The 12331-nt window shown below is 38.1% G+C and overlaps 3 protein-coding genes across 3 annotated transcripts; all 3 read left to right on the plus strand.

Moving 5' to 3' along the window:
* The first annotated feature begins 5337 nt into the window (after positions 1–5337).
* Positions 5338–8119, plus strand: LOC129721840 (TM2 domain-containing protein almondex-like). Its single transcript, XM_055674889.1, has 5 exons — positions 5338–5494; positions 5550–5578; positions 5637–5699; positions 5990–6616; positions 7976–8119. Exons 1-4 carry the CDS (start codon positions 5401–5403, stop codon positions 6542–6544), a joined length of 741 nt encoding a protein of 246 aa, XP_055530864.1. The 5' UTR covers positions 5338–5400; the 3' UTR covers positions 6545–6616; positions 7976–8119.
* LOC129719722 (TM2 domain-containing protein almondex-like) lies at positions 6578–10183 on the plus strand. Its single transcript, XM_055671118.1, has 3 exons — positions 6578–6590; positions 8017–8642; positions 10002–10183. The coding sequence occupies exons 1-2, from the start codon at positions 6578–6580 to the stop codon at positions 8568–8570; spliced, it is 567 nt and encodes a 188-aa protein (XP_055527093.1). The 3' UTR covers positions 8571–8642; positions 10002–10183.
* Positions 8572–12043, plus strand: LOC129719723 (TM2 domain-containing protein almondex-like). The gene is made up of 3 exons (XM_055671119.1): positions 8572–8578; positions 10043–10668; positions 12026–12043. Exons 1-2 carry the CDS (start codon positions 8572–8574, stop codon positions 10594–10596), a joined length of 561 nt encoding a protein of 186 aa, XP_055527094.1. The 3' UTR covers positions 10597–10668; positions 12026–12043.
* Positions 12044–12331: the final 288 nt, after the last annotated feature.

A 12331-nucleotide genomic window follows, 5' to 3' on the forward strand; every position in this document is an offset into this window, starting at 1 on the left:
CAGAACTTTACGAAAAATGAATCAATTTTGATAACCGGTTTCATTTCACTAGAAAACAGTATTATATTAGTATTACTTGGGAACTTGGTGTGACCAACCTACACCGAAAATTTTTCGGATTTCAAGAGTTTGTGTCAAAGTGTACATTTTTGCAACACATAGAACGTTTTAGGCAACTAAATTGTTTATCTAAAATATTTCATTTAAAAAAATCTGAGATCACCGATATTTTCTAAAATTATTTTTTGTTTTTAAAATTATATTCCTTTCAGAGTAGGATCTTCAACTCAATTTTTTATATTTTTGAAGGAAAAACAATATATTGAATAATTAAAAAGGTTCAAATACAGTTGGGTTTTCTTACGCATGGGGATTGGGGAGTCCCAAAATTGCACAAGTCTGGGGCTCACCCTCCAGATGATAGAAAATGGTGTTACGAACAAACTTTTGTTCGGCGGAAGCTCTAGAAAATGATGTTTTCAACTGGCCCCGATGACTTTTTTGAAAAAATCTGTTTTTCTTATGTTAGATCCAAAAAACATGTCCAGTTATTCAATTTTCCATAAAACCTAATCCTAATATTTTTTACAGGTTCCTTAGGGTCTAGACTGTAAGGAAAAAATTCGTTTCGGATTGATCATCGTCAATTTATTTTCCTAAAAAAAATCTATCGTTTGGAAAAGAGATTTTTAAAGTATACTTAGACATTCAATCAATAAAAGTGGGTATTAAACCTAATGCTCTCACCAACTGAATGCCATTAAAAGTTGGAAAATTTTATGGGGAAGAACATTGCCAAAGACTACATGGCTCTGAAATAACTTTATTTTGAGTTATTCGTGATTTACTGTGGAATAAAAAGTTACATTTTGATGTTTTCTAATACTAAAATGTTCATTTGCCGTATCATATAGTATTATAACTTCAACTAAATCTCCTGCTACTCAAAAGGCCCGTTCTGCAGGGTCATAGATAACTGTTAAGCTTCAACACTTCGATTTGGCATCAAGATAATAATTTCTTTCTATCCAGGCCTTGGGATCTTCCTGAATAAAAAAACTTGATACCAAACCGCAGTCTATCGAAAAAACTTTAGTGACTTCTCTGTGAGTCCACAAGGTTTTTACAGACGAAAATTTCTTCACTCTTGAATTGTCGTTTCCACTGCTTACTTTTTTCAAGTTTTGTACCACCTCCTCTCCCAGCTGGTCTCGAGGTACGATGCTGGCCTAACAAGCCAGTCGTCGTAGGTTCGAGTCTCGGCTCGGGAGAGACTGTTAGTGTCAGTAGGATCGTAGCGCTAGCAAAGTCTGTGTACAATAAACAGAATGTCGAGTTCCGATACGGAATGTAGCACCAAGGCTTTGCTTTGCTTTTTACCACCTTCTCTTCGAGTCATCATTAACATTTTTATCGAAAAATACCAGGCTAACATTGACATCTGGATGCTACCACAAGTGCAGTCTGCCGACCCGGCACCGTACCGAAGTCACCGGAGATTGCGGGTTCGAGTTTCATCTGAATAAGTTTTTTTTTTCTAATTTTAAGTCGCACTTTCTGTCCTTGTTCATTTTTCGCATCCTCGTTAAATTACATACATTTCCTCCGCTTTAGTAAACTTGATAATATTTATTCAATTTTTTCACTCGACCTTGATTATTGTAGGCAAACATTAAAACTCAACTTTTTATTTCACAGTAAATCACAAATCTAGAGAAACATTTCAAAAGGTCCTATCTGCTTTGAACGATTTTTTGATCGATCACCTTCATTCAATCACCACAACTTACTAAACACCTTATGACACGTTATTTGCAGTGTAGTTGATAGCGGTGGGATCACTCTAGTCTTCTGAACGAAAACATCGCTTGGGAGAGTTACTGAAGCTGAACCATTACCAAAATAAAAAGACGCTGCGGAAAAACGATAAGAGCAGATAGGACCTTTTGAAATGTTTATCTAGAAATAACTCAAAATCAAGTAATTTCAGAGCCATGTAGTCTTTGGCAAAATTCTTCCCCATAAAATTTCCCAACTTTTAATGGCATTCAGTTGGTGAGAGCATAAGGTTTAATACCCACTTTTATTGATTGAATGTCTAAGTATACTTTAAAAATCTCTTTTTCAAACGATAGATTTTTTTTAGGAAAATAAATTGACGATGATCAATCCGAAACGAATTTTTTCCTTACAGTCTAGACCCTAAGGAACCTGTAAAAAATATAAAAGGATTAGGTTTCATGGAAAATTGAATAACTGGAAATGTTTTTTGGATCTAACATAAGAAAAACAGATTTTTTCAAAAAAGTCATCGGGGCCAGTTGAAAACAGCATTTTCTAGAGCTGCCGCGGAACAAAAGTTTGTTCGTATTACTATTTTCTATCATCTGGAGGGTGAGCCCCGGACTTGTGCAATTTTGGGACACCCTAATGGGGATAAATGCCTCGTAAAAAAACCATGTTAATTCAGAAATCCGCTTGATAAACTGCTTTATTTCAAAAATTTGCGTAAAAAACCACGTTAATTTGAAAATCTGCATAAATAACCTTTTAGAGAAAATCCGCGTGAAAATAATCTGACCTTTTTAAATGTTAATCCAGATAAACTTTCAAACGCAAGTTTGCAAAGTTGCTTGGTTTAACAAGACCTACACACCCACAATGTTCGATTGAATTCTGCTAGAGTGCTGCAAGTTCAAAGAAAATTAATACCCAACAGGGAAAAAACCGCCAAAATCAACACCCATACTTGATAAATACCTCGGTGATTCCTTGGCGAATTTTCAATGTCAGAAAAAGTTCTACGCGTTGCAAAAATGTACACTCAGTGTTGTTAGTCTCGCTCGTAAGCGGCATGCAACACCTCATGTGAGGTTCTCGGAAATGCCGCTTTCACACAGTAGAGAATTCTTTATTCAAGCTATTTCTCGTTCTTTCTTGCTCGCATTTACTCCCGAGATCATATGCACACACTCCCGTCTACTCTCATCGTGTGTACTCGTGTGTACCTATTCCCCAACTCGCGAGAACTACTAGCCGAAGACAATTGTTTCAAGATGCTTTGCGATGGTTGCATAGGGGAAAAAAATGATAGGGTATCGGACTACTTCGGCAGCGGTTTGCTTCGGTTGGTTTTGCATTAGACTGCTTTAAAAAACTTACCGAAGCAGTCCGATACCCTACACGTTACCCCACTGTCGGTGCATGAGGCTAAACCGGGAAGAAAGCATTTTCGTTTTCGAGCACAGTTTTTCAAGCACTCCTAGTCGAGCAATTTTAGTCGAGTACTCCTACTCACTAGCAGGAACTCGCGTACTTTTTTACGGTAGCTGAGTAGCAATACGAAAGAGTTTGTTCGTGTCGGTGCGTGCTTGCTGCTACTCAAGGGAATGCATGAAGAAGAAAGAGTATCTCCAAAGCGTGTGTGCAAAAGACTCGAGAAGCGTAACATATGTTTCGTTTTCAAGCAGAAAGGAGAAGAAAGGTTTTGCCTCTCGCTCGATTTGCAACGCTGTGTACACTTTGGCGCACACTCCGGAAATCCGAAACATTTCCAGTGACCCTTTGTCACATCCAGTTCTCAAGTAATACTAGGAAACTAGGACAGCTTTCCAGTAAAATGAAACCTGTTTTATCAGAATTGATTCATTTTTCGTGAAGTTTTGGCCATTTACAGCCATTTACAGAATTTTGCCTGCTTCAATTATTGCCCTAATTATACAACCTTTAAAATGAACTTCGGCTTGAAACTACTCCGTAGAAAGCATTCCCGGCGTAAAACCCGAAGACTTTCCAAAACAAACTGTTTAACTCGTCCGGTTGTTTGAATTTTCATTCGCAGTATCGTAAAAGTTGTCTTTCAAGGCCTTAACACAATGGATACATTGCGGCTGCGTTTGCGGAAATTTGACAGTTAGCCCATACATTTACTGTCACATTGACGTCAACGCAACGCAAACGTATCCATTCTGTTTGGGCCATCACTGTCTCTGTTTTTAACAAATTTATATAGCAAAATTGCATTTGTCGAATAACGTTTGCGGTAAAAAAATGGACGAAAATTGCCGATTTTTCATGGGTTTACCTTTAATCGCACTGACGAAAATACTCATGCATCATCAATCATAGTAACCCATGAGTTAGCAAAAAAAAAAATTGACAGCTCTATCAGTCAAACTCTAACTGTGATGGCGAAAAAAGTCAAGCTACTCCATTCAGAAGTGTGCGCGTTCAAAGAACGGTACCCCGCCGCGTCAAAAACGGACATAGTGCGGCACTTTGTGGACGCCGAGTATGCCGGTTCTGGCATCTACAACATCTTGACACTATTGGACAACGATCAGAAAGAATCGAAAGAAAGCCCGGTTCCGGACGACCAACGACCCTGCGCGACAAGAAGCTTCAAAGGATGCTGAAGAGGAAGACCGAGGGAAAAGTGGCTAAATCGCTGCGTGCACTTGGCCGAGAGGTTGGTGTATGCTCTAAAACAGTGAAAAGCTCTAAAACAGTGAAAAAGCATCTTGTCAAGTCGATTTTCCCGGCGAATCACGACGCGGCTGTGGTATTGGACGACTAGACCTATCTCACCCTGGATGGCAACGACTAGCAGGGCTCTTCGTATTTTACCTCCCCCACGAAGGAAGTGAGCACCGAAGTAAAGTTTATTTCACAGACCAAGTTTCCAAAGAAGGTGCGGGTGTGGCTGACAATCAGCGAGAAAGGGATGTTAAAGTTGCTCTTCTTTCGCTCCGGGCTGGCCGTGAACGGGGAAATTTATAGTACGAAGTGCCTGACAGAAGTTGCGACGTTCATCAAGAAACACCATAAGCGCGAAGACACGGTGTTCTGGCCAGATTTGACGTCGGTCAACTACTCGAAGCGATCGTTGGAGGAGATGGAGCGGCTGAATATCGATGTGGTACCGGCGAATCCGCCCAATGTCCCCCACCTGCTTCCCATCGAGAATTTCTGGACAAACTTGAAGCGCAAGACCTATTTCAACAATTTTGTCGCGAAAGGCTGCACGCAAGGACGTAATATTTTTTTGTGAGGAAGCTAACATGATGACCTTCCATGGGAAATTTATCCAACTCAATTATCTGTCATAGTTTTTTTCATCACCATCTGAAATAGTTTTTTTTCATCGCCATCTAAAAAAATTTTTTTTTACCGCAAACGTTAGCTGTCAAATTATCGATACTTATCGATGATATCGATAAAAGCCCCGGAATTATCGATTGTTATCGATGTCCGTTTTGGGCGATATTTCCCATCACTAGTCTTAGGGTGAAACTTTTTCGTGCCTTGTTCAAAAAAAAAAAAACGTAACGCTCGAAAACAGTTCTTTGTTTACAATTAAAATGTAAACAACTTCGTTCAGAACAGACAGATCAGATCAAAATGATTCGAGCCGTATGTATTAGGCTAAATTGCAGATCGGTTATTTTCCTAATGATATCATTAATAGCATCCCATATTAGAATCATTCACACATGTAAGTAAATCAAATAAATAATGTTATTGTGATTAACAATGGTTTTCACCCATAGCTGTTAATTCCAACAATCCGGAAGTAATCGTAGGTCCAAAATCATTTTGCTTTAGATTTCAAATTCTGATTATTGATCTGCTTTCAGCCAACAAAACTAGAAAAGATTAGCTCTGACAATGACCGAAGTGCGCTGACTATAAATTCTGGGGTTAGATTTAACGTCATTCCGATTAAATGTAGGTAGCTAACAAAAGTATTGAGACGATTTCAAGTGTAAGCAATTTGAAAAATCTCCTGAAAAAATCCGGTTGCGGTTTTTAAAGCAGCATCCTCATCTTTGGTTTCAAGTGATTCTTGTAAATACTCTTTGTTTTGTTTAAATAGTTTTGATGAAACCAATTTTACCGAGCCCTAAATAGGGCACGCAAAAAAACTTATCTCAGTACTTTTGTTGCTCACATATTACGAGAAAAATTTGTTAAAATAGTTTTGTTACAGACTAAAATACCTTCCGATACCAGCCACTGCCCGAACGGAACATTGTGCAGCGATTTACCCAACTCATGCCTTCAGTGCAACTACAATCCCCAGTGCATTTACGGAGCGGAAATTAATGTGACCTGCATACCGAAAAGTTCCGTCTCCTGTCACAATGATCCATCCGGGCACGAGATCAAGCGACGAACGATTTGCCGGTACTGCTACCAAACCGAGCGCTGGGAGCAGATTTGCGAACAGAAAGGAGGCTGTAACTCAATCGATTCTCAGTTCAAAACCAATTGTACCGTGAACAGTGAAATACTCTGCATGGGCCATCGGACGTTCATGAAGAAAGTTCCCTGCAACTGGACCCAGGGCTACAGATGGTCGACGACGTTGATTCTGAGCATAACGTTGGGCGGGTTCGGGGTTGACCGATTCTTTCTGGGACACTGGCAGGAAGGAATCGGCAAACTTTTTAGCTTTGGTGGTTTGGGAGTTTGGACATTGATCGATGTGCTGCTGATCTCGCTGCACTATTTGGGACCTGCGGATGGGTCTCTGTACATCTAGGATGAAGCGTATTTTTCCCGAGCACAAGTAACTATGGACTTGCGATGTGATAATTAGAAATAAATATTTTCGGTAAGTGTAATGATTTTATATTGTTTTGAAAGAAAAAGTAAAATGGTGGTGTCCAAGACAAGACCGCATAGTTGACGTAGGACTACAATAGTTTTATATTTTTTATTGAGGCTCTTATACTTTAGCTTTTGAACCACATGTCTAATCTCTATGAAATTTAAAAGTTAAGGGTTTTTTTGGTAGCTTGTTCATTCAAAACCAATTTTGTTAAAATCGGTTGAGTAGTTTCTGAGATAATGATGTTTCGTGATTTTTACATTTTTAAACATAACCTCTAAACTAAAAATCCGGTTACAATTAAATTCAATAGGGTCTTTATGGGACAACTAGACCTTTCATTTGCAATTAATTTCATTACAAATCGGTCCAGCCATCTCTGAGAAAATCGAGTGAGATTGGGAGAGTGTTAGTAAAAAAATATGTTGTCATCGTAGGAAAAAAAAAGATAGCAACCAGCTAAAGAATAATTGAGAGTCCCATAAATGTTGGTTGGATTGCATCTCGCATCGCAGTGACGCAGCAGCGATGATGCGGTGCGGTGATGATGGGAGGGAGAGTACGTAGTTCGGAAGGTATTTTTTTCAGCAGGTTTTCTATAGCAGCCAAACAGATACCAAAATGTGCTATGTTTGTTCCCGAGAAATCATACGTTTGTTGTATTGCGTTGCGATTTCGTCAATGACATTACTCACTAGTTTTTGTTATGATTAGTGAATGGAATATTTTCCTCATACTAATTTGGGTAGTAACGTTATGGAAGAGTGAGAGGGGATGGAGTTTTGAAAATCTTTGAATAATGCTTGACTTGCTTTTGAACTGGTTTTGGATGCATTATTGCAGATTTTGATACTGCATTTTCACGTTTCAGTGCTGCGATTTTCAGGTTTTAGTGCTGTATGCCAATTGTGTTGAACCGAATATATTTGTACAGAAGTACAGAAACAACACCGAGAGGTAAAATAAGGCTTCTTTAGCAAAATCTTTAGCAAAAATTTGTAGAGGTTTGTAGAATTATCATTCTTATTAAACATATGCTGGCAACGACATTTTTATTATCACTGGACTTGTTTATTCATACTAAATTCAACAAGGAACTTGGAACATAAGCATAACAACTCAGATCTTTTTTTCCCTTCCTTTTCAATTTTCTATATTTCTGAGTACAAATGACATAAAGTATTTACAGATCAAATTTGTAACGGCTAATTTAACAAACATATTTACCCTAGTAAAAATGTTATGCAACTTAAATCCAAACAAAATATGGCAAGTGTTTTTTACGTCTAATGCCTGATTAATACCTGATAAAATCTGCAATATTTTGCAAATCATTAAAACTTTTTCTATTTTTCACAACAGTTCGAAAAACATAGAGGAGAAACAATTGGTATGATAAAAAGCTCATCGACCTTCCGATACCAGCCACTGCCCGAACGGAACATTGTGCAGCGATTTACCCAACTTATGCCTTCAGTGCAACTACAATCCCCAGTGCATTTACGGAGCGGAAATTAATGTGACCTGCATACCGAAAAGTTCCGTCTCCTGTCACAATGATCCATCCGGGCACGAGATCAAGCGACGAACGATTTGCCGGTACTGCTACCAAACCGAGCGTTGGGAGCAGATTTGCGAACAGAAAGGAGGCTGTAACTCAATCGATTCTCAGTTCAAAACCAATTGTACCGTGAACAGTGAAATACTCTGCAGGGGCCATCGGACGTTCATGAAGAAAGTTCCCTGCAACTGGACCCAGGGCTACAGATGGTCGACGACGTTGATTCTGAGCATAACGTTGGGCGGGTTCGGGGTTGACCGATTCTTTCTGGGACACTGGCAGGAAGGAATCGGCAAACTTTTTAGCTTTGGTGGTTTGGGAGTTTGGACATTGATCGATGTGCTGCTGATCTCGCTGCACTATTTGGGACCTGCGGATGGGTCTCTGTACATCTAGGATGAAGCGTATTTTTCTCGAGCACAAGTAACTAGGGACTTGCGATGTGATAATTAGAAATAAATATTTTCGGTAAGTGTAATGATTTTATATTGTTTTGAAAGAAAAAGTAAAATGGTGGTGTCCAAGACAAGACCGCATAGTTGACGTAGGACTACAATAGTTTTATATTTTTTATTGAGGCTCTTATACTTTAGCTTTTGAACCACATGTCTAATCTCTATGAAATTTAAAAGTTAAGGGTTTTTTTGGTAGCTTGTTCATTCAAAACCAATTTTGTTAAAATCGGTTGAGTAGTTTCTGAGATAATGATGTTTCGTGATTTTTACATTTTTAAACATAACCTCTAAACTAAAAATCCGGTTACAATTAAATTCAATAGGGTCTTTATGGGACAACTAGACCTTTCATTTGCAATTAATTTCATTACAAATCGGTCCAGCCATCTCTGAGAAAATCGAGTGAGATTGGGAGAGTGTTAGTAAAAAAATATGTTGTCATCGTAGGAAAAAAAACGATAGCAACCAGCTAAAGAATAATTGAGAGTCCCATAAATGTTGGTTGGATTGCATCTCGCATCGCAGTGACGCAGCAGCGATGATGCGGTGCGGTGATGATGGGAGGGAGAGTACGTAGTTCGGAAGGTATTTTTTTCAGCAGGTTTTCTATAGCAGCCAAACAGATACCAAAATGTGCTATGTTTGTTCCCGAGAAATCATACGTTTGTTGTATTGCGTTGCGATTTCGTCAATGACATTACTCACTAGTTTTTGTTATGATTAGTGAATGGAATATTTTCCTCATACTAATTTGGGTAGTAACGTTATGGAAGAGTGAGAGGGGATGGAGTTTTGAAAATCTTTGAATAATGCTTGACTTGCTTTTGAACTGGTTTTGGATGCATTATTGCAGATTTTGATACTGCATTTTCACGTTTCAGTGCTGCGATTTTCAGGTTTTAGTGCTGTATGCCAATTGTGTTGAACCGAATATATTTGTACAGAAGTACAGAAACAACACCGAGAGGTAAAATGAGGCTTCTTTAGCAAAATCTTTAGCAAAAATTTGTAGAGGTTTGTAGAATTATCATTCTTATTAAACATATGCTGGCAACGACATTTTTATTATCACTGGACTTGTTTATTCATACTAAATTCAACAAGGAACTTGGAATATAAGCATAACAACTCAGATCTTTTTTTCCCTTCCTTTTCAATTTTCTATATTTCTGAGTACAAATGACATAAAGTATTTACAGATCAAATTTGTAACGGCTAATTTAACAAACATATTTACCCTAGTAAAAATGTTATGCAACTTAAATCCAAACAAAATATGGCAAGTGTTTTTTACGTCTAATGCCTGATTAATACCTGATAAAATCTGCAATATTTTGCAAATCATTAAAACTTTTTCTATTTTTCACAACAGTTCGAAAAACATAGAGGAGAAACAATTGGTATGATAAAAAGCTCATCGACCTTCCGATACCAGCCACTGCCCGAACGGAACATTGTGCAGCGATTTACCCAACTTATGCCTTCAGTGCAACTACAATCCCCAGTGCATTTACGGAGCGGAAATTAATGTGACCTGCATACCGAAAAGTTCCGTCTCCTGTCACAATGATCCATCCGGGCACGAGATCAAGCGACGAACGATTTGCCGGTACTGCTACCAAACCGAGCGTTGGGAGCAGATTTGCGAACAGAAAGGAGGCTGTAACTCAATCGATTCTCAGTTCAAAACCAATTGTACCGTGAACAGTGAAATACTCTGCAGGGGCCATCGGACGTTCATGAAGAAAGTTCCCTGCAACTGGACCCAGGGCTACAGATGGTCGACGACGTTGATTCTGAGCATAACGTTGGGCGGGTTCGGGGTTGACCGATTCTTTCTGGGACACTGGCAGGAAGGAATCGGCAAACTTTTTAGCTTTGGTGGTTTGGGAGTTTGGACATTGATCGATGTGCTGCTGATCTCGCTGCACTATTTGGGACCTGCGGATGGGTCTCTGTACATCTAGGATGAAGCGTATTTTTCTCGAGCACAAGTAACTAGGGACTTGCGATGTGATAATTAGAAATAAATATTTTCGGTAAGTGTAATGATTTTATATTGTTTTGAAAGAAAAAGTAAAATGGTGGTGTCCAAGACAAGACCGCATAGTTGACGTAGGACTACAATAGTTTTATATTTTTTATTGAGGCTCTTATACTTTAGCTTTTGAACCACATGTCTAATCTCTATGAAATTTAAAAGTTAAGGGTTTTTTTGGTAGCTTGTTCATTCAAAACCAATTTTGTTAAAATCGGTTGAGTAGTTTCTGAGATAATGATGTTTCGTGATTTTTACATTTTTAAACATAACCTCTAAACTAAAAATCCGGTTACAATTAAATTCAATAGGGTCTTATGGGACAACTAGACCTTTCATTTGCAATTAATTTCGTTACAAATCGGTCCAGCCATCTCTGAGAAAATCGAGTGAGATTGGGAGAGTGTTAGTAAAAAAATATGTTGTCATCGTAGGAAAAAAACGATAGCAACCAGCAAAAGAATAATTGAGAGTCCCATAAATGTTGGTTGGATTGCATCTCGCATCGCAGTGACGCAGCAGCGATGATGCGGTGCGGTGATGATGGGAGGGAGAGTACGTAGTTCGGAAGGTATTTTTTTCAGCAGGTTTTCTATAGCAGCCAAACAGATACCAAAATGTGCTATGTTTGTTACCAAGAAATCATACGTTTGTTGTATTGCGTTGCGATTTCGTCAATGACATTACTCACTAGTTTTTGTTATGATTAGTGAATGGAATATTTTCCTCATACTAATTTGGGTAGTAACGTTATGGAAGAGTGAGAGGAGATGGAGTTTTGAAAATCTTTGAATAATGCTTGACTTGCTTTTGAACTGGTTTTGGATGCATTATTGCAGATTTTGATACTGCATTTTCACGTTTCAGTGCTGCGATTTTCAGGTTTTAGTGCTGTATGCCAATTGTGTTGAACCGAATATATTTGTACAGAAGTACAGAAACAACACCGAGAGGTAAAATGAGGCTTCTTTAGCAAAATCTTTAGCAAAAATTTGTAGAGGTTTGTAGAATTATCATTCTTATTAAACATATGCTGGCAACGACATTTTTATTATCACTGGACTTGTTTATTCATACTAAATTCAACAAGGAACTTGGAATATAAGCATAACAACTCAGATCTTTTTTTCCCTTCCTTTTCAATTTTCTATATTTCTGAGTACAAATGACATAAAGTATTTACAGATCAAATTTGTAATGGCCAATTTAACAAACATATTTACCCTAGTAAAAATGTTATGCAACTTAAATCCAAACAAAATATGGCAAGTGTTTTTTACGTCTAATGCCTGATTAAAACCTGATAAAATCTGCAATATTTTGCAAATCATTAAAACTTTTTCTATTTTTCACAACAGTTCGAAAAACATAGAGGAGAAACAATTGGTATGATAAAAAGCTCATCGAAGCTTTTTTCCTGATTGGTCTGATTTCAATTAATCGAATGTTCGCGGAATACCAGTTCAAGAAACACTAGTTAGGGCCAACAATAGTGGTCTTAAAAGGCTTCGCGCTCATTCCACAGCCCTCCAACCGAAAAGCATTGCCACAACGATTATAAGGTTAGTTTCAGAGCTATATGCTCTGTACTGAAAACAGTTACAGTTTGAACCTTTGTTTTTATTTGTTTTGGAAATATTCGAACTGTTATTAAAATTTGTATA

The sequence above is a fragment of the Wyeomyia smithii genome, chromosome 2 (genome assembly GCF_029784165.1).
Source record: "Wyeomyia smithii strain HCP4-BCI-WySm-NY-G18 chromosome 2, ASM2978416v1, whole genome shotgun sequence".
Taxonomy (NCBI): domain Eukaryota; kingdom Metazoa; phylum Arthropoda; class Insecta; order Diptera; family Culicidae; genus Wyeomyia; species Wyeomyia smithii.